This window comes from Eschscholzia californica, unplaced genomic scaffold (assembly GCF_041429995.1).
Source record: "Eschscholzia californica isolate CP2 unplaced genomic scaffold, dmEscCali1.0.p SCAF_3, whole genome shotgun sequence".
NCBI classification, from domain to species: Eukaryota; Viridiplantae; Streptophyta; class Magnoliopsida; order Ranunculales; family Papaveraceae; genus Eschscholzia; species Eschscholzia californica.
In genome coordinates this window covers 62,743,458-62,765,797 of record NW_028238420.1, presented here as the reverse complement: position 1 = coordinate 62,765,797, position 22,340 = coordinate 62,743,458, and the positions used below count along the sequence as shown (strand labels likewise).

The window sequence follows — 22,340 nt, the reverse complement described above, 5'->3', positions numbered from 1 at the left end:
GGGTGGTTGAAATAGATACTTCCCCCTCTTCTTTCCTCTCTATTTGTATCGTCGAAATAGATATAAATCAAGATAAAAAGTGAAGGTACGATTGTAGGACAAAGGGAAACAACATATTTTCACCCAAAAATCTGCGAAGGGACGGAATTTTTTTTATTTGGGTTGACTTGGTCATCTCCATGAAACAAGGTAACAGTTTTTACTACTGGGGGCGCCCATAAAATTTCCAATTTGATTGAAAAAAACAGATATCTTATGTTTACATTCTTTTCTCTATACAAATAAATAAACCTCACCTTTCAGGGATTATATTATATATATTTTCAACAAAAAAAAGGATTATTTCAACAAAAAAAAGGATTATTTCAACAAAAAAAAGGATTATATTATATAACATCAGCATGTACAGATTCCCCATTCCTTACCTTTCCTCTTATTGTTTTCCCTTACCTTTCAAGAGTTTCTCACTCTCCTCATGAATAGAGATGGGTTCTGATTTGATTTGCCAACAAATTGTTGACCATCTGGCTAATTCTTGGATGATGTTAATAAACCACTCATCAAATTTCAGCAAGATTTCAGGCTCTATCGATATTACTTGCATAGTTTTCCGCTTGATCACTTTCGCATATATAAATTAAGTTCTACCCATCAGAGACTTCTATCGGCATTTTTGACTTCTACTTTGCGTTCTTTTTACCTGTCATGAAGTGAGGAGATAACGAGTTATTCTAAAACTCCGTAACCGAAATGAACTTCTGAAAGTCGTCTACTTAAGGTAAGTTTGTGAGACCCTCAATGACTTTGGTACCACCTAGGTAGAGGGTTTTCTCTTGGCACAGGGCCGACTTAGACCACTTGAAGGATGATGAGAGCCGGAAGGGTCATGTTTCCTGTACTTGGTCCCACATTGCTTACTGGCTTAGGAAGACCTTCCGGACTTGGGTTATAAATTCAAACTTTATCTTATAGTAGGACTTTCGGCCTTCGGGTTTGTAAGAGCCATGCCAAGAAAAACTAGGACCTTTCAACAAAAAAATAGGACCAAATACCCAATTGTAAAAAAATCAGAAATTGATGGTCTCTTAATTGTTACCTTTCTGGAACCAAGATTTACGGACTACTCGTCGTATATGGCGTTCGTGCTTTTCCAAGAGCTCGTCAACTTTATGTGGTTGAGACAACAATGGGCCAGAGAACTCAACTAGCTCTCCTTGATCTTGACCGTCCTGGGAAGATTTGAATCGAGTGAGAATCCACCAAACAAATATAACAAAAAAAATAACTTTCAGATAACACAAATCAGTATCTTGTTTTAATCGTTTCTTTTAACTTGAAAGCTTACCATGTATCTTTTAGCTGCATTTCCTTCTCTTTGATGAAGTACTGCTGACAGTTCATGAGAATGATATGCATCCAAAGAATTAGGATGATCCAATTGAGACCATTGTCTATGCACTGCTAGCTTGGGAACAATCTCGTAAGGGTCGTGTCGTTTCGAGTCAATCTTCGTGTCACGTAAGCTCTCACGATTCTCTTGACGTTTCCAGTCAGTGACGATTTTTGCTTGTAGAACAGTAGAAGGATCAAGTGCATTAGAAACTCTCCCTCTAGAGGCAGACCTACTGTTTGATCTTGTAGGCTCTGCATCTTCTTTTTGCCTTTTAGTCCATGCCAATCCACTCGATGCCATCATATCCAATGGGCCCGAGAAAGGTATGTCCCCCTGAGATGCATTCCTTACATGGGTAGCCTCTTGAACTGTATCATCTTTCGCTGACGGCTTGGGAGGTTGCCCGTATAATTTGGCATCGGAATCTACCTTAGGAAAATTTGGATTTTTACCACCGACTCTATGGGCATCTTGAGTATCAGTTTGCCCCTCCTGGAGATATTAATCAATGAGAACAGCTTAAAGTACTCTAGGAACCTAAATATCAGACAGGAGGAAATATACCTCTGTTGATGCACTCGATTGACCATCCTTTTGTTCTTGCAAAGCTTTACAAGCTTTTGCCTGTCTTCTTGTTGCTTCAGGTCCTCCACGCATTCGTCCCCCAGCCCTCTTCCTGAAATTACCGTAATAGTCACGTTATAAGGTTGCATTCTGAATTAATCTCAATTTCAGTCAAACTGAAAGTTTTTGACGATAATACAGCTATAAAGTTGATGCTTTATGCAGCCTAAGTGACCTCCTTGACAACCTTCTTCGAAGTTTCATTCTACAATGGTAGAGAGCTTATGGTTATTTAGCAAATGGGTGATAGAAATTTTCCATGTCATGGGGTTTGAATCATGAACTAAAAACGACAGAGATAACGATCAAATAGGTCAGAGCCATAAATCCATGATTCAAACAAAAAATAGACGTGCATGGCCAAGAACCATCACCCGCAACATTTTTTGTGTTCCATTTACAAGATAACCGTCAATTTTTCAGAGTAAGAAACTCTCAGAGTGGAAAATGAATTAAAATTCTGACAACAGGGAGAAAGAAATACTTGCCTTCGTGCCTCCTCGCGATTTTTCGCATCAATCTCCTTATTAGGAGGGTATTTTGGTAAAGTTGATGGATCACATGCATAAGGCTTTGTTGAGAAATACTGCAAATGGGAATTTGTTTCAGTAAATCAGCTATTCGGACTTCCATTTGTAAAGTGAAAGAAGATAGAAAAACGATTCGGTGAACAAGAATGATTAGAAACTTTTGTGTACCTGAGATGCAAGAGCAGAGGAGGCATTTCCTCGCTTATAAGGTTCGATAGAAAGAAACATTTCGATCAAGGCCAAGGCTGTTGTTGGAAGATCTTTACAGGTCTCCCGTAGACAACTCTCGTAAGGATGCTGGGGTTTAAAAATAGTTGCGTGAGGCAGCTTAGACTTTTTCCAATATTCGTCGGGAGGGGAACCACATAGCTTGAAAATCTTGTGTAATTGTTCAACCTACACATAAATAAGAAACACATTAAATATCATGATTGACGACGAAAAGAAAGAAGGAAGGGACTACTATTTATATCTTCACCTCAGTTCGCCCCTGAAGTATAGGCTTCTTGAGGAAAAGTTCGGCAAATACACAACCAACACTCCATAAATCCACGGTTGCTCCATAATCCGTGGATCCCAGTAAAAGCTCAGGAGGACGATACCATAAAGTCACGACTCGACTAGTTAGAGGTTGCCTATAACCAGGACTAAAGAAATTCGCTAGACCAAAATCCGCAACTTTCAAAATTCCTTCATTGTTAACTAGAAGATTAGACCCTTTAATGTCACGATGCATGACTCCACGAGAATGGCAATGCTCGATTCCGGATAGTAATTGGTGCATATAGCACTTGACCTGCAAAACTTATTCACTTAGATTTCGAACTCTCGTATTGGAATAATGAATGGGAATGAATACGAACGAACCTGTCCTTCACAGAACCTGATATCGGGAGAAGATGATAATCCAGCAAGATCATGTTCCATATACTCAAACACAAGAAATATGCTACATGATAATCGAGAAGTTATTATTCCTTCTAATTTGATAATGTTGGGATGATCTAATCTTCGAAGAATCATTATCTCTCTTGCCATAAACCTCACACTTTCGGGTTCAAAATTGTCGAATCGAACCTTCTTTAGAGCAACTATTTTTCCTGTGTCAAGATCTCGTGCTCGAAATACACTGCTATATGTACCTTGTCCAATCTACATTTGCAGGGAGAACATCAATACCTAAACCTAACTTGAAATATAGATAAGATACATATATAACAAGAAAAACCCAACAATTAGATGAAGCGAAAACCAAAATTCCCTCCATGATTGTGGAAAATAAATCAAAACCCATTAAAGGGAGCAAAATCAAATTCAAGAATCAAGCAACCAACAAGATTTCATAAACTTTCAGAACTAGAGAATGTGAAGAAGTTTGAGTTTCAGAAGAAACCCAAAATCTCATTTTACCTTCTCCAATTTTTGAAAAGAATCAGCTCTGAGAGGAACCCATCCTTGAATTGCTTCACCAGCAACAGCACTGAGCCAAGCAGGCCAACCAGCAGCAACTTGTTCTCCTTCAACATGTCTCTGTAAATTTCCCAATCTCAAACTTTCTCCATTACCACCATATTTTGATTTTGACTTTGATTTTGACTTTAATTTTGACTTGATCCTTCTTGATGACGACTCACCACCACCACCACCACCACCACCACCAGGTTCAGTCTCTTTCTTCTCCCAGTCTGATAATTTCCCATTTCGATTTCGAAGGGAAGAACTCAAAATCTCCGACCCATTATCTTGAAATGCACCAGAGTAATCGAAAGCAGGTGTGACAGACCCTCCCTGTTTCGAATTAATGCACCCCATTAATGGCCGGACATGGAAAAGTTTGGAGCTAACTCCGACCAACCCAGATTGGGAATAGGTCGGAGATTGACAAATTTAGCCGAAATTTCTCTATAAATGTGGATGAATGGAAGAACAAAGAGGAGGGTATCTTCACAAAATTAGCTAAAACCCTAAACAGAAAGATGATGAAAAAACCAAATGGGGGGTGGCAGAAATTTTTTTCTTCTCGATTGTTTGCTGGTTAGCGAGATAATCGGGAGAAGGAAAAGACGGATAATTTGTAACAAATCAATCGGTTTCAACGCTAGACATACTCAAATTCGTGGGGTCTCAAACTCTCCAACTCTGTTTTTCTATTTCTGTAGAAAATTTAATTTAATCCAGAGGAGAGAGAAGAACCAAGAAAGGTTATATAACGTAGCCGTTTCTTGAGTCTATATTCCGTTTCTTCACTTTCTCTTCTATTCTAGTTGGAGGGTGTCTGAATCTGACTCGTCTAACTTAAATGAATATCAAATCAAACAATGTTATATAATGGTGCGGACCAGTTTTCTGGACTGCTAGTGACACTGTCCGCTTTGGCATATATTGTGTCAACAATCTCACATTAGTGGTGACACGGAGTGTGGTGTTCCTCTTAAGAGATTAAACACCCTTCCCTAGTGAGGCCTTTTAAAACTGTGAGACCTAGGTGTGGTAAAACGGACAGTATCACTAGCAGTCTAGAAGATTGGTCCGCACCACCCTATAACAAACAATCAGTTATTCAAACGAGTCAAATATTAGAAACATAAAGAAAATGAATGCGATAAAATTTGGCCCAAGGTTATAAACCGTGGTTAGATGCAGTGGCGGACCCAGAAAATTTTCTTTCTGGGGGCACTTTTAGTTAGAACGAAAATCGTCCAAAATTTTAATGTGATGTGAAAGCGAGTAATTTCTGTACATTATGATTACATTCGAATCTAATTCAACCATTATTGTCTTGTGAGTTATTTTGATTGAAATCAACATAAGTAATCTTATACACATTCGAATTATATATGAAGAAGTTAAGGAACGAGGGTGGACAAACTCATTTTAGAAAATTAGTCAGAAAATAACACATATATATGTATAAGAAAATTAAATATAAAGAAGGCATAAGAATGATATAGAGAAAAATTTTCTAACAATATTAATGACAATCATTGAATTTACAATAAAAAAAGACTAAAAAGTGAACTGATTTGTAAATAGGGGGTCAAAATGAAGAAGTATAGGGCTAAAGGCATAACTAATTACAAACTAGGGGGCATATTGGAATTTACTCATTGGAAAATTTAAAAAGAAAAAGGTGTGGCCTGAGGGGTTCGAACCCGTGTCAACTAGGCGCACAACTTAGAGTAAGTACCAACAAGCTAGCACTTCTTCACTGATAGAAAACTGAAGTGTCCGGTATATACTAGTATATCACCTCTATTAGGAATCACATGGGACCGTGGGGGCACGTGACCCCACGGGTCCCTACGTGGGTCCGCCCCTGGTTAGATGGAAAAAAGAGTTTTAAAAGGGATTGGTTGGTTGTTGGTGTGTTTGTTTATAATTAAATTTATTGGATTGTGAATTGGAAGTATAATGAGTATTTTTGATTTTTGGTTCCCACCGTTACCGACAGAATGGTAGTAAGAAATGGCCCAAGGAACCTGAAAAATAGGGGAACAATAGAAAAAGAAAAAGAGAAATTGATGAGAGAAAAATCCCTACGTGGGTCCGCCCCTGGTTAGATGGAAAAAAGAGTTTTAAAAGGGATTGGTTGGTTGTTGGTGTGTTTGTTTATAATTAAATTTATTGGATTGTGAATTGGAAGTATAATGAGTATTTTTGATTTTTGGTTCCCACCGTTACCGACAGAATGGTAGTAAGAAATGGCCCAAGGAACCTGAAAAATAGGGGAACAATAGAAAAAGAAAAAGAGAAATTGATGAGAGAAAAAAAAAGAGAAGAATGTTTATAAGATGGCCATCCAACTTTCTCACTGTCTCAAATTGTCTTTGCCTAATTCAAATAGAACAAAAATCAACCTAAATCAATGATTCAAACGAATTGCACAGGGGACAATGATGTGTTCAAAATAGAAGAGATTAATACACTATAATTGCAAATAGACTTAATTGTTTGAGTCTAACACGTTCTTTTTTTCTGGTGACGTGGGACTTATGTGTGGTTGTAAACATATCACGTTTGAATCTAGTTCATATTTTTGATACAAGAGTCTAGCTCATATATCATGCTAAGTTTGTGGTCATCTAACTCAAAACCAATTCACAATGAGTAGAGAATACCTAAACATTATACTCTTGGTTCAACATTTTTCTCATGTGAAACTATTCTCACAAGCTACAACTTAAAAGAGCCCACTAATCAAATTATCTACCGAGAAAAAGCTGACGAAAGTTGTTTTGTTCATCTTATTGGTGTTTTGCTTTATAGAAGACGAAGATAAGAAGAATGAAAGACTTCGGAAAAAGGTTAAATCTATTGACTATTGTCTTCTATGTTAGAGAGAGAGGTGACTTTGATGTAGTAAAGCTAATCCAGTTTCGACAATATGTCGAATTTTTCTTTCAGCCATCCCGTTTTGTTGTGGGGTGTGGGGACATGAAAACTGATGTGAAATTCCACATTCGGAAAGAAAAGTACTAAAAGAATGAGACGAATATTCACCCCCACCATCACTTTGAAATATTTGAATTTTTCGTTGAAAACGATTTTCAACAAAGGATTTAAAGAGTTTAAAGCAGTGAAATGTTTCAGATTTTTCTTTTAGAAAATATAGGCAAGAAAAACGAGTATTTTCATCGACGAAGAGCAAAAAGTAGCGATAACCAAGTGAAGATGCAACCGGAGAAGGACCCCATAGATCCGAATGAATGATAGAAAGAGGAACTGTTGAATAATTTTTAGAACTTAAATAGGGAAGACGGTGGTGCTTAGATAACACACAACTTTCACATATGTTCTTTGAAATTGATTCATCTGGAATTGAAATAAATTTATTAGATAAAAGTTGATTGAAACAACGAGCATGAGGATGCCCTAGGCGCATATGCCAGACATTGCTTTTTATTTTAGTACCTAAGTAGCAAGAATTTAAAGACCTAACAGTTTTATTGAAATCACGAAATGCCTTTCCCGAACACTGATAGAGTCCCCCTTTTTTAAGACCTTGAAGGACCAGCTTCCCCGTGCGTCGGTCCTGCACATAGAAATGATACCGCTCAAATAGAACAAAGCAATCAAGATCATCGGTTAGTTGAGAAACAGACAATAAATTTTTTTGGATATAGTAGGCACATGAAACACATTCTTTAACATAAGTGATGAAGAGGGAGAACCAAGTTTTACATCACCAATGTTAGTTACTGGAAGAAGGGTACCATTACCAATTGAGACTTGATCATGTCCATGATATGGACCTCGGTTAATCATATTCGAAGCATCGTTTGTCATGTGGTTGGAGGCTCCCGAGTCGGCATAGTAATTTGGATCAGCCGAGATCTCACTTGGTTGGTACGCAGTGAAAGATTGAGGGACATCATTTGGTTGGTATGAATGATCATCTCGATGATAACAATAGTAGGCTGTGTGCCCTGGACGCCCACAGATTTGACAAATAACTTGCTGATTTGGGCTGCCAAGAATGGAGTTCTGGTTCGGTGAAGAGCGATTATGATATGTACCTAACTGGTTTTGATAGATTGAACGACCTCTTCCTCGGCCTCTTGAGTCAGTACGTCCTCCTCGGTATCCACCTCTCGGCACATAAGGTTGACGAGATTGAGGTTTTTGGTTTGAGTACTTAGATTGACTGGGTTGAGTTGATTTTGCCACTAAGGCAGCAGAAACAGATGCATTGGAGAGGGATTGTTGTTGGTTGATTTTCATTTCTTGTGTATAAAGGGAGGGTTGTAATTGACTAAAGGAAGGCAGATTTTCTCTAGTCTCTATGGCAGTAACAAAGGCTAAATACTCATTACCTAGACTTCTAAGGGTATGTAAAACTAGCTCTATATCCGGAACAGGAGCATGAGACGCAGAAATGGCATCGGAGATTTCTTTTATCTTACCAATATATTCAGCCATTGATAAGTTGTTCTTCTGAATGGTTTGAAGCTGGAGGATGAGTTGGGATTTCCGAGCAGTATTCTGAGCACTAAAGGTATCTTGTAAGTAGGTAAACAAGTCTTTAGAAGTTTGGAAGTCTGGAGTCTGGCATAAGATCGATGGAGAGAGGGTGGTGTGAAGCCAACTTATCAAAGTTTGATCTATCCTAGTCCACTGTAGAAAGGCCGGATTAGGGACGTCGAGATCAGTTTCTGGATTACGAATCAAAGAGGGAGGTGGGGTAGAAGATGGTTCAACATAGCTAAACAAATCCTGAGATTTCATGATGGGTACAACCTGCTTTTTCCAAGTAAGGAAATTAGTATTATCAAGCTTTATTGAAACTAATGGAACTAGATTTGTGAGGCTAGGGTAATGGTAAGGTGTTGTGGTGGAGGTGGAGGAGTTAGATACTGAAGCCATTGAAGTTAGAGACGAGAAAGAGAGTTCGAAGTCGAGAAGAAAAGCCTAAGCTCGTGATACCATGTGAAAGTTTGATTCTCTGTATCCTTTCTTGAGGGATTCAGAGTGATTTATATTGATTAAACTTTTTGGTAGTTACAAGACTTAGTCAATTGTATAGATTACATAAACCAAACAATAATTCAAAATTCAAAAATAACAATCGTTGGACTAGTTTAACTGATTCCTAATTTGTAGGATCAGATCTCTCTAACATTCTACGCAAGTGGTAAAAAGAATCAAACTCTAGAGGATTTCGGTAAAGAATTTGGAAAATTTTCCTTCTTAAAAGTTGTAGAGTAAACTATTCTCTAGGGAGGTGAAAAACCTTACATCCATCCAACTTCTGGGTTAGGCCGTTAGGGTGTATCAACAATTTACAACAGGATTAGTGCAAAGACATAATTTTTGTTTTTACTTTGTTCAAGAGAGAAGCTTAGAATTTTTACTATGAGCTTCTTACAAATTCGACGAAATAAGCACATACTTATTTTACGAACAAATACGATGTATGAAGATAAATTTGGCAACACACAAAATCGAGTCTCTTCGTGTTTCTTTTGAATTAAAAAACAAATACAAAATTATTATATTAAAATCACAAAGAGATGAAGTTTTACTTTTGTCCCAAAAAGGAAAGACAGAATTATCTACTTATTAAATAAAAATTAGATTGTAAGACTCTATCTTAATTGGTTTCTTGGTAGCTTTATATTGCCCAATGAAAACAATGGCAAGTTCATGAGATGATGCATGTTTTTTTCTTGCCTAAGTGGAAAAAAAGAAAAAGAAAAAAAAAAACTAAGTAAAGAATTACACAATAAAGAAAAAGAATAATTAAATTTTAAAACAAAGATAAATTATTCACATGTGAGTTGGTTTTTCTCTAACGATTAGCAATCGGAGAGTATTATCATGTTTATTTTTATTCTAGATACATAAGAATAATATTAAGGGAGATTTTATAGGGCCCCTCATTTTTGTTAAAATAGGCCTATGAGTATTATCATGTTTTTCTCCTATATCATGTTTAAGGGAGATTTTATAGGGCCCTATAAACTGACGCCTTTGGTTTTTCTTGCCCATCCTCATTTTTATTCCCATGCCACTTTTGGAGTGACATCCTACTAGTAAAATGGTTCATGGGGAGGCCTTATAAAACTCCCTAATATTAATACCTTTAACACAATTTATTATTGATTTCAACAAAAAAAAATTAAATTGAGATGGGCCAATATTGTGCCTTATTCTATAACTGAGGCTTGAGAGAGAGAGAGAAATGATGAGGGTATCCAAAAATTGAAATGGTGATAAATATTGCTATGTAAGCTAAGTTCACAACAAGCCCTTATAGCTCAGTGGTAGAGCGCCAGTCTTGTAAACTGGAGGTCCGTAGTTCGATCCTGCGTGAGGGCATTTTTTACTTTTTTAAATTTATCCGTCTTCTCACGTGGGAGGGTTATAGGTGGATCCGTCACTGGTTCAACTAACGGCTAATTCCACCGACAGTCGTCTCAACCCCACTGGCAGTTGTCTCCTGAGATAGTCACATGTACAACATCTTTTGAGCTCTTACAAATATGGTGGTTGGTGACAATAGTGATGGTGGTAGCGATGACCATTGTGGCAATGGTGGGTGTGGTGAAGATGAGAGAAATGTGGTGGGTACTAGTAAGTGTGGGAATACAGAAATATCTGAATTTTGCTTTACGCCTTTATCTGTGTATGAACTTTGTACTTTCAGGTTCAAGGGGTAAAGGTTGGGCTGACCGCTGATGGTATAAAGTAATTGCCCACATTCATGATTCAGCTGCAGTGATGGTGGTAGGGATGACCATTGTGGCAATGGTGGCTATTGGTGAAGATGAGAGAAATGTGGTGTGTACTAGTAATGGGGGAACTTAGCAATAACTGAATTTTGTTTTACACCTTTATTCGTGTATGAACTTCGTAATTTCAGGTTCATCGGTTAAGGGTTGGGCTGACGTTCGCCGTATAAAGTAATTGCCCACGTTCATGATTCGGCGGCAGTTATAGCAGCACAAAAACTACAAGTGAAGAACCAAGAAAGAAAAAAGCATACGGATGGCGAATATCGATTAGTTTTGTAACCACAACACAAACCAGTGAAGTTCGGACTGGAACTATCTGTTAACACCAAAAATTAGGAGAGTAATCAAGAAAATGAAAAGCCAAATAGACAGAGAGAAACACAAGAGTTGTTTGTTCATTAGACCTTTCTCCGAAAATATGTAAATAAGATGAGATATCTACCCTTACTGTATACATGAACAAACTCCACCCATAATGCAGAATGAAAATTTGATTTAGCTATAATGACAATGATGCATATAACTTTCACCCATCAAAATTCCTCGACTTTTACAGACTCACGAGGCATTTCATAAGCATCTTTAGACCTTGACTTTTTCACGCCGGCAGTGAAACATATTTTGTCAGACTTGTAGCTCTCCACGGCTATATTTGTGACTTTAACCCATACAAGGAACTTCGTCTTCATTCCTTCTATCCCAGTTAGTTTGCCCCTTAACAGTGTCGCTTTCACACGAGTAGCATACCTTACTACAGACGAGTCCTTGAAGCTTACCTCACAAGGGGCAGATAAATGAACGATCAACTTGGCTTTTGTTTCATCAAATTCGTAACAAATTATGTTCCGAGGGAAGAGGCCCGATGGTAAGTTGTATTCTTTCAGGAGATCTGGCAAAGCTTTTGGTGGCTTGCCTATTCACAAACAAGATTAGTTAGCTATTTACTCGTCAAATGATGTATGTGCGTAAATTGACGTCAAGTTTTAGAAGCGTATATAGTTAAATATATGATTGCATAGGGTCATATGATTACCACAAGATAGGATACATGTATAGATTTTCTATGTACGTCATATATTGGGCAATATGAACATTGGTACTGGTAATGTTATCTAACACCGATATTGCACGTAAAATCCCAGAATGGGGATCGGGCGAAAGTGGATGTGACAGAACAATTGTATCCTTGTCATTGTTTTCTCTTCCAAAAGTGAGTTTGGGTTACATTCAATCTCCCACATTATACACACGAAAGTGCTGGGTATCTGACAACAGTATCCGACTATCCATAAAAGCACAACCTTCTTGTGTAATATTCAAGTCGGAAAGTTTATCACTAAAGTAAATGGTTCAAACACAAGGTTATATTTTTGTGAACCCAGCAAAAAAAAATATGTATAAAAGCTGAGCAGTTGGGGGCGCGATCGTTCCCACGATCCCAATCCCCCGTAACAGGATCAGCTAGGTCAGGGTCGGCTTGGGATTGGTCACCTTCAAGGTACACATATATATAACTAATAACTATATACATAAAATTGTCTAGGAGGATTGGCATGGGACTATGGGTGTGGTCCATGGGCCTTACTTGCCCCAAAGTGGTCTCTGGCCGATGTCACTCCAAAAGCTAGCTCAAGAGGTGAGGTTTTCCCTCACACTTACAAAGTGACCACCACCCCCTCCCACAACCAATGCGGGACTAACACGAACAAGGACCAGCTCGGTCTACCCACGATCCATATCTGATCCCAAGTTACTCGGGTGGATTGGGCGACCCCAACTGGTAGTATAAAGTTAAACAAAAAACAGATATAGGAGGCCTTATCCTATGCATTCTGAAATATGTTAGATAAACGACACTAGTTTAGCAAGTTTCAATAAAAGAAACATTATTGAATCGAAGTAAATAACGGTTGACCTCCCATTCTACTTCCATACATGCAAAGAAGTGCGATGAGGTTGAGTAGTTCCTCACCTTTTAGTTTGTTGAATATCCATTTTGCTTTTTCCTCAACAGTATTGGAGAAGGTCTGAAATCATACATAAGTTTAGTATAATATCTAAAAAATAGCAGTATGAAACCTACATAAATCGGCAAAGTGATCAATAATTTACTGTCTCAGAAGTAATACCCAAGTGTAGATCAAGAACTTGAACCCCAAAAAAGGTTATAATGGGAATTCACTACACAATTCGGCGTATAGGGACTCTTTAACAAAGTACACATCTCAATCACTTAATTGAGCTCATTAAGTGAATGACAGATAATATGTTACCCACAATGATAAACAAATAGGTAGTGAGCTTCTCAAATAACGTCTTTATAATGTGCGGACTCACAATGCCGAAAACCACTACATGTGCAACTCAAATTCTTAACCACCCACCGAGATTTCTGTCTATTCTTAACCGTTTGAGCTATTATGAAATCTGAAACTTTTTGTAAATGATCGGTAAGTCGATTACTAGAAACAGTGATACATGGCATAACGATTTTCATCTGTTATCTAGTAGCTTTTAAATTGAGCACAATGTACTTCATTTTGGTTTTACCAATATAAACCCTAGGTTAAATCAAGCTATAATAACCCTTTCTTACAGTTCCATTGCAATCAAAATCAGTATTTTTCTTCTCAAAAAAAAAAGTTAGAAAGAGAAAAAGATTGGAATCTTTCTTTAAGTTTCTTCCTCTTTTTATCAGAGAATCAATTTCTAAGTTCCCATCAAACTATCCACCCCAAATGAGCAACATTTGTTGAGATCAACATAAGGGTTTTCATCAAACCCCAAATCTTATTTTGTTCTTTACTTACCCATAAAAGGATATTTAACCCCAAAAGTAGAAATTAGACCTAATTGGTAACTAAGTAGAGAAATTGCAAATTGGGTTTCTTTAATCAAGCTACATTATATGAATCATGGCTAAATAAATTGATAAGACCCACAAAGTAGACTATCAAGAAGTGAGAGAAATTGAAACAAAGAGATAAAAAAGGAAACAAGAGAGGGAGAAAGTAAAAGAAAAAGAGAAAAGGAAGAATCTTGAAATGTTTTTAGTTCTTACAGTGAGGTCTCCACTGATGTTAGAGATCTCTTCTCTAGCTTTCTTTGAGATCCAATAACTCCCCACCTTCAAACTACCCACCTTTGTTAGAGCTTTCTCCATCTCTCTCTCCCTCTGGAGACCTCTTCTACACACTACCACAGGTTTATGTATCTCCTTTTCTCTCTCTACAGTGAAGAAGAGTGATAGATGAACAGAACAGAAGCTGCGCCCACACCACACAAAAGGGGACGGGAATAAGACACAAATGCCAGAGAATACTAGTACTTCCAATCTTAAACAGCCCAGAGCCCCACATGCACAATCAAGATATAGATGGTTTGAGGTAAAAAAAAATTAAGAAGGGACCAACAACCTTTGGCTGGAATGGTCTTGTTTGATGTCCTGGTATTCTGAGTTTGAAGTGTTCAGGTTTTTCATATTCCTTTAACAAAAGATGTTTACTAACGCAAAAAGAAAATTTTCCAAAAACAATTATGATAGGGGAGTCAAAATTCTCAACCAACATTCACACTAGAACTCAATTATGATAGAGAACATGAACAAGTTAGAGAGAAAAAAATTTAGTTGATCTCCACCGTTGCTCATCATTTCAGGGTTTTTAAAGTATTGAACTTCTTCGGTTCCCAAACGCTAACCAAAAAAAAAACTCTAAAATACATGTATGCCACTAAGTTTGTCAAAGTCTTTCTTGAAATATTTACAGTAAAATTTATATCTTTGATTTAACATAAAATGGAAAGTCGGTAACAAGTATGTATTTAGTCTTCTTTTCTTTGTCACCACATAATGTACTTTCTCAAAATTGGCTTAAAAGTGGCGCTACCATTAACAACTTTTCGATAAAAATAATAACTTAAAGTATAATTAAACTGCTCATCAAAAAAAAAAAAGTATAATTAAACCAAAGACAAAGTTTCCATTTGGAAGAGAAGAAAGACAAAGACAACCCAACATCTCAACATTACACACTTCAATAAATGAACAATGTGAGGTGCTCAAAAACATATTCCATTTCCAGAATCACAGTGGTCCCTACCCACTATGTGATTACTTATAAACTTCTTATGGAGTACCTTAAAAGGAGTGCTGACTTGAAATTTCGTCGCTCCAGATAAGCTTTATTTCAGAATTTAAGTATCAGCAGTTATTGATATTATTTTTCTAAATTTAATGAGTTTAAGATTTTTTGTTGGTGAAGACTCGACAAATCCACTCGAAAAAATTTGGCACAATAAGTTTGGGCTCAGATCTATAATTCATATGCTCCTTCACGTAATAAGAGAACTCTATACAAATATGCAACATAGATAATAATAAAAATAAAAAGATTGGAATTTTTAATCCCATAAATACAAGACTTTTGTAAAATTTATTTAGTTACCAAAAATCCTTACAAGAACATTTCCCATCCTTGAAATGATGAAATCTTATACGATCCCGAACAATTATTTCCCTCTGAACAATCTTAGATACAAGCTTAATTGCAGTATGACAATCTCCACAAATTCTCAAGTTCTTGATAACTCTTAGAGTTGTTCCTTTGACAGTACTAATTAGCCCAAAGGCAATAGCGATCTTCTCACTATGAACATTTAACGCGTATTCTTTCTCTTCTTCGCATATATCATGTAATACTGAGTTTGTATTCGGCGCATACCCTATAAGCTTCAACTCTATTGCCAATTCATCCAACTTCTCGTAAATTTCCTCTGAACGAGGATGAGATTTATCTCCTACTATAAATTCGTGGATTGAACTGTCAATCTCGATTGAACTTGACCCCGGAGTTTTTTTAACTCTCCTTCCTCTCATCTTCTCTCTAATGTTTTCCACATCATTCCAACGGCCTTTTGTAGCATAAATATTGGACAAGAGGACGTAATTTCCTGCATTCCATGGTTCAAGTTCAAGTAGGTGAATTGCTGCTTGTTCTGCTAGCTCAAGGTGGCCATGAGTTCGACAAGCTACAAGTAAAGAACCCCAGATACCAGCATCAGCGAGGAATGGCATACTTTTTATCAGCTCTTGAGCCTCGATTAGATATCCTTGACGGCCAAGTAGATCAACCATACAGCCATAGTGTTCAACCTGTTCATAGCAAAAAAAAAAGGATAGGCTTTTTAGTGATTGATTACCCTTAGATGCAATAATACGGTAAATGCAAATCGAAGAAATGACTGTGTTAGTCCAAATAATAACAACTCTAAGAACTCGATTCGGTACCAAAAGTCGAAGAGTGGTAAGACTGAGTATTCAAGACTGCACCATGAAGTGATGGTTGAGCAAATACCTTTGAGAGATCGAGAAAGAGAAACAAGATTATTGCAAGCTAGCTCTAAATCTCATTTCAGACGATTGTTTTCAATGGGCTGAAAAATTAAGACGATAGTACATCTTTATTCCAGTCAGGTGGTCACAACCAAACCCAACACGAAACATCAAGAAATGTTTCAAGATTTCAGTCATGGTATTTATTGTGATTTTTTCTGCCAAAACCACAAATATCAAACCCATAAAAATATTCCTATCATGCACAAAAGAAAAACCCAAGGAAAGAGAAAATGCCAACCACATATTTTTGAGACAAACCTTAACTTTTGTGAACTAGGAACGTTAACAATTAAGAACTAGAACAATAATAGATATTAAAAAAAGGTCGAACCTTAGGTGTAATTCTTTTCTCAACCATTTGCTTGAAATAAATCCGCCCTTCTCCAACCAGTCCAGCATGCGTACAGGCACAGAGAACACCAATATATGTTATGTCGTTAGGCTCTACACTTGCCTTAGACATCTCCTCAAAAATTGAAATTGCTTCCTCCCCATAGCCATGCATAGCCAAACCAGCTATCATTGAGTTCCACGAAACAACACTCTTCTCGACCATTCCATCAAACACATTTTGAGCTTCTCTTAAACTCCCTCCTTTTGAGTACATATCTATTAAGCAATTATTCAAATAAACATCCATTTTGACACGATTTTTCTCGATATATTTGTGAACCCACTTCCCGATTTCGATAGCACCTGCTTGTGCACAAGCAGATAGAACGCTAACAAGTGTCACTTCATTCGGAGTTATCCCTTCGGATTGCATCCTCCTGAAAAGTCTCAATGCCTCGGTCGCCTTCCCGTTCTGAGTATAGCCCGCAACTACTGTATTCCAACTCACTACATTTCTCTTTGGCATTTGATCGAAAAGTTCTCGACCCTTCTCCACATTTTCTCTTCTAAAGCACCCCGCAACTATACAATTCCATGTCACTGTATCTCTCACAGGCATATCTTCAAACAGATAAAGTGCATTTCTAAGATACCCAGACTTCGAATACATATCTATCAAAGCATTCTGAATATAAGGATCAGGGTCGAGTCCGAAACGGATAACTTCACCATGAATGGATTGTCCGAGAAATGGGTATGAAGGAAGGGAAGCACATGCCTTGAGGATGAATGGAAAAGTGAAATTATCAGGTGGAATTGGAGTCTTTTTCATTTGGGTGTATGTAGTTAGGGTTTCAACAGGGAAGTCGTTTTGAGCGAGAGCTCGAATGAAGGAATTCCATGAAGGGATTGTCGGGTTTGATAGATGGCGAAAAGTAAGACGGGCATGACTGATTGAAGAAGTTGAAGAACAGAGGTTGATGATCTTGGTAGCAATGAAGTTATTTTGATGAAGTCCAAGAGTTAAAACCCTAGAATGGATTTGGGTAATATGGTTAAAGCTGGTAGATTTTGATAAAAGAGAGAAAATTTCTTCTTCAAAGACTCTAAACTTGGAATTCATAAATGGAGAATGGAGAAGCGAAGGAGACATTTAGAGAAGGCCAGCCCCTTTAAGGGGAATTTTGAAAAGTAGTTGGTAGTCACCGGGTTTAAAAGATCGTTTTTATGGTTGTAATCTCAAATGACAATTTTGCCCTTATGTGGCTGTTGAAACTTTTGAATAAGAGGTAGTAGGAGTTTGCTCAAGTTTTTAGCTAGTGTTTTCTAAGCCAGATCTGAAATCCAATTCGAGGTCTGAATTGGCTTCAATCAAATTTCAGACTGGTTGTTTATGGTTGATTCGTGATTTCTGACTCGTCTGAATGACCAATTTGGGTTGATTCTGGGTTCATTTGATTCAGATTAAGACAATGAGAAAAATAAAACACTACCTTCGCAATATAAAGGCTTATCCCTTTTTTTTTTTCGAGAAGATCGCAGGGAGAAAGCCCCTAACCATAAATTAAATCTAGGAAGGATAACACAATTTGTCCTTATCATCGCATACATTTTCTTTTTTAAGATCCCGAACGAATGAGCTTGGCAGAATTTTCATAAACCTTAAATTTGGTATGTGCTACAAAAGTCAGTTTGCCGGTCTGTTAGTCTCTCTATCACTATTGTGGATATTCAAAAGGTTAAAATCACCCGAGATCCGCCTCCATAGGGGAGTTGTGAACTAAGGAGAATATGGTTGCTGATTACGGTAGTAAGATCATACAACTTTCCAGTAACGCTTATAGACTGAATAAAAACTGTAATGTCGATTACATACAAGAGAGCTCATTTCAAACCATTATATATAAGGCAAAAAAACTAAGTGTACTAGTTTGACATACCATTCTTATCGACATCGGAATCATCTTACTAGTACCCAAGACTCATCCGATTCAGATTCACCATTTTTTCTTCCGTCATTCGAAAGTGAAAGATGGGAAGGTATTATCAATCCAATCTTCTTAGTAAGTAAGCAACTTGAACCTCCTTAGTCAAAGGCATGATCCAATCTCCATACAGATTAGCAACTAGACTTGGCTTGATTTTATATAAGGGATCAGTTTTATCGAGCTTCTCTTCATCGCCATTTAGTTCTTGACCGTAAGTTCTTGTCTTCATTTCCACTCTCTTTTTTATAGTTACTTCTACTTTCTCGTACGTCAATAACTTCATCAATTGGTCTCCGTCCTGAAAATTCCGTACACAAACTCATAAGCCTGCTAACAACTAGGAGAGGGTGCAAAATAACGACACGGCCGGAAATTAAAATAACAATACGATTGAAACTAAGGATATACTTGTGCTCTAATGGCAGGCTCATATTTTTCGGGAGATTCCGTAAATTTAGCCTCTGCTACATATTTTCCGTAATGGATTCTCTTAGACAGTGCCTGCAAATAAAATGAAAAGAAATACATCAGCTCGTAGGAAATTCTAAGGCCAATATCTAATGATAGCAGGCATATTGTGTCACAAAAATTCTTTACCTGCAAGCATATTGTGTCACAAACAGCAGCCGAACCACAGTTCCCATCATTTCCTTGTTTAACCAATCTTGGGAGAAGATTGTTAAAATACATATCCCATATCTTGTCGTTTATATTGATAGAATCCGCAATAGGATGCAAAACCTAACATTAAATTTTATTTTAGTTTAAGTACCAAGAGAGTAAGAAATACGGTTAACTATGACTCATAAATACATGAAGAACAAACTTTCATTTATCTTTCCATGCCGGACCGGAGAAAAAAAAAACAAGACTTAGATTCTTCGTCACCCTAATCAACTCAGGTCCTGGATTCAAGAAACTTGTATAATTTTCTTTGAAAAATTTACGAGGTTTTGAACCGATTTCTCAAAATTATCGTTTATAATTTACCTGTGGGTATTGTAAAGGTGGCAATATTGGCTCGGGCAAGTCTTGTGGAAAAAATGGATGTTCATCCGGACTCTTGTATCTGCCGACCTAATTGAAATACGAAACCAATCAATTCAATTGGAACAAGTATTTGAGCAACTAAGTTCTACACATTTTGTTTCGGAGAAGTTATGTTTACCTGTGCATGGAGCTTTTCGGCTCCTCTGACAATATAATCGACCAAAGACCCATTGAAGCCATCTATGGAAAAAGCATCACGCTTATACGTATCAGAGTTGTAAGAATACTGAGCCCTCTCCAAAAGGCTAAATATTATGCTATCTTCTTGACGGATTAGAGAGTGCCGTATACTATCCAAGGTTAAGGTTTCACTTTTGTCCACTCTGTTCTTCTCTCCTGATCTATAAAAGAGAAACTCTAGTGTCAGAGACAGAAATATCAGCAATCAAACTTGGATTCTCATAAAACATATATTGTTAAAACAACTTCTTCGAGTGAATGGCTGACCGATGTTAGTTTATTACTTTGTTCCTAAGCATTTACATGGTATTCTAAGATCACCTTAAAATTGTATAGAACAATCGATAATATATGTTAGTACTAATTAAGGAAAACATAGATTTGTATTTTGGAAATGAAATGTCAAAGATCTCAAATCTATAAATGTGAAACATTTAAAGAACCATGAGAAGAAATACTATGTTACAATAGATTTTAGTATGAGTAACATTAAATGGATTTTGACCATTGATTCTTTTCCTCTCTTTTTTTCTATCTCGAGGGATTCTAACATGCGCACAAAGGCCCTAAGATAATGAGCTTGGGATGGAGCCTGGAGCTCACTATGGCACAATAGGCCTTTTGCTATAGAGCAATGTGGCACTAATCATGGTGTCTTTAGTGTTGCGTTATGGATAACCCTATCCAATTACCATATATTCTTAATACGTTTTCCCAAACCAAAAAAGAGTTTTGTTTGTCGATTCCATTATATTCTTAAAGACTGTTCTGCAAGAAGAAAGAGAGCTTCTTTTGTCGATAAGCACATATTCTTGAGACGTTCTTACTAGAAAAAGTGAGCGGTTTTCTTTTTTGGTTGTTACCCTTAAAAGCATCGCCAATGTTGTTGGCTCGATAAATCCAACCACGTGGTCGAATACAACATTGAAATAGCAAATGTATGGGGTATCGATTTCCACAAGGATAAGGAAGAACCAAATGCATTTTGTTGTTAAGGAAAAAGAAGAAGATGAGACTCAAGAAATAATCTATATGAGTACTACTAGTATAGAAACACCAAACCTAGTAATGGTGACAACTCAAGATTATCATATTTTCAACACAAAATTAGAATACAATTAAGATAGATATGAATAATTCAATACCCATGAATGAATTCCCTTTTCTCCACCCAAATTGACAACAATAAACATGGGAATCTAAAGATATTGAACCAAACTCAAATGCTCAAAAGAGAAATTAAGAAAAATTAAATAGCTTCCAAAATCTACAAAAACCCACATATGAATTCTAATAGAAATAGAGAAAGAATAAAAATAAAAGTGAAAAAAGAAGAAGTATGAAGTAGAATTTTACTTACGAAGTAGGAGAAGTTGCAGAAGCTTTGATAGGTTGAAAGGTTGTTGAGGATGATGAACCCAAATTATGTAATTTAAAACAGAGATGTTGGTTGGGTTTGATTTGAAACAGAGTGTTTGGTTTTGATGAATTGAAAAGTTGAGAAGGTAAAATGGTAGGAGGAGAGTTAAAAACTCGTAAGAGTTTTCCTTCCATTGTTGCTCTTGAGGAGAGAGAAAATTGGAACTAGAGAGAGAGAGAGAGAGAGAGGGTCGAGGGTAAAGTTTTAAAAAGGAATCATTTTCGCTTGTTAGTCACGGAAGAAATAGAAGATGGCGTCTTTTTTGGTAGGAAGAGGGAGAGAGAGAGGAGTAGGTGTTGAAAAGACTACAAAAGTAGTTAAGATGGACTTCTCTTAGCCCATTCACAACGTGCAAGTAATAAACACCAAAATTTGTAGCGTCTTTCATTATTGGTTTAACTTAGGCGGTTGATTATCGTGCTTATTACATTTTCATGATGTATCAATGTCTCGTAACGACTAATGTAAATCATAGTCGATTTTTCAACAAAAAGAAATAACATCAAAATTTGAAGAGTTTGAAGGTCTAATTTGGTGAATCTTTATCTTTGTATGCATTGATTTACTGGGTTTACAAAGAATTTTCAAAATTGTGTTAGGAGGTGTGTTATAACTAAAAGTCGCGGAAGCTATCGAACCTATCCTAGAAATTGATCCGATTATGAAGATTAATCGAAAAGCTAAGTCAAAATCAAATATGCGAACAGAAATTAACGAGGTTCGGCCTAAAGCCTACGTCCTCGGGCGAACAAGAAATCTTTATTGAAGGATAGATGAAGACCACTCACACAACCCGCAAGTTCGTCCCAAGATGGTACCGTATAGTAATAACCTTCTATACTAAATCTTCGACGACCGAGAAATTTAACACCGCTCAAAAAACTATGAAAAATTTCTCTCACTCTTGCTCTCTCTCTAGCTCTCTAAAGAAGAGTTGTTGTTTGTGTTGGTGTTTTGTACAAGCACTCAATCCCCATATATATACACATATAAGCCGACAATTGGATGTTCAAATTTGGAAATCCAATTTGGAGAAGGATTTCCAAACCGCCTCTCTCAAACTTCAAAACCGCCTCAATTTGGTTTCTAATTGTAGAAACTGCCTCTTTAATTAGAAACCACCTCTTTAATCTTTAATTTGAAACCGCCACTCACAATTCTCCACCTCGTACACAATTTGATACACTTCAAAT

The 22,340-nt window shown here is 37.0% G+C and overlaps 4 protein-coding genes and 1 non-coding gene across 5 annotated transcripts; 1 reads left to right on the top strand and 4 right to left on the bottom strand.

Annotated features, from left to right (window-relative positions):
* Positions 1-363: 363 nt before the first annotated feature.
* Positions 364-4,844, bottom strand: LOC147553047 (protein IMPAIRED IN BABA-INDUCED STERILITY 1-like). Its single transcript, XM_086668803.1, has 9 exons — positions 3,958-4,844; positions 3,415-3,699; positions 3,026-3,343; positions 2,716-2,943; positions 2,506-2,603; positions 1,958-2,069; positions 1,346-1,885; positions 1,097-1,229; positions 364-700 (listed from the first exon to the last, which is right to left on the bottom strand). Exons 1-9 carry the CDS (start codon positions 4,357-4,359, stop codon positions 681-683), a joined length of 2,136 nt encoding a protein of 711 aa, XP_086524929.1. The 5' UTR covers positions 4,360-4,844; the 3' UTR covers positions 364-680.
* Positions 4,845-10,293: 5,449 nt separating this feature from the next.
* TRNAT-UGU (transfer RNA threonine (anticodon UGU)) lies at positions 10,294-10,365 on the top strand. The gene has a single exon. It is a non-coding gene; the product is annotated as a tRNA-Thr (tRNA).
* Positions 10,366-11,152: 787 nt separating this feature from the next.
* On the bottom strand, positions 11,153-14,356 carry LOC147553045 (DUF538 family protein (Protein of unknown function, DUF538)). Its single transcript, XM_086668817.1, has 3 exons — positions 13,843-14,356; positions 12,754-12,808; positions 11,153-11,694 (listed from the first exon to the last, which is right to left on the bottom strand). The coding sequence occupies exons 1-3, from the start codon at positions 13,942-13,944 to the stop codon at positions 11,315-11,317; spliced, it is 537 nt and encodes a 178-aa protein (XP_086524943.1). The 5' UTR covers positions 13,945-14,356; the 3' UTR covers positions 11,153-11,314.
* An 823-nt stretch (positions 14,357-15,179) lies between these two features.
* LOC147553044 (pentatricopeptide repeat-containing protein At3g62890-like) lies at positions 15,180-17,744 on the bottom strand. The gene is made up of 2 exons (XM_086668804.1): positions 16,508-17,744; positions 15,180-15,933 (listed from the first exon to the last, which is right to left on the bottom strand). The coding sequence occupies exons 1-2, from the start codon at positions 17,660-17,662 to the stop codon at positions 15,223-15,225; spliced, it is 1,866 nt and encodes a 621-aa protein (XP_086524930.1). The 5' UTR covers positions 17,663-17,744; the 3' UTR covers positions 15,180-15,222.
* Positions 17,745-18,334: 590 nt separating this feature from the next.
* On the bottom strand, positions 18,335-21,510 carry LOC147553043 (chorismate mutase 1, chloroplastic-like). Its single transcript, XM_086668814.1, has 6 exons — positions 21,088-21,510; positions 19,666-19,888; positions 19,488-19,574; positions 19,095-19,238; positions 18,906-18,998; positions 18,335-18,795 (listed from the first exon to the last, which is right to left on the bottom strand). Exons 1-6 carry the CDS (start codon positions 21,279-21,281, stop codon positions 18,556-18,558), a joined length of 981 nt encoding a protein of 326 aa, XP_086524940.1. The 5' UTR covers positions 21,282-21,510; the 3' UTR covers positions 18,335-18,555.
* Positions 21,511-22,340: the final 830 nt, after the last annotated feature.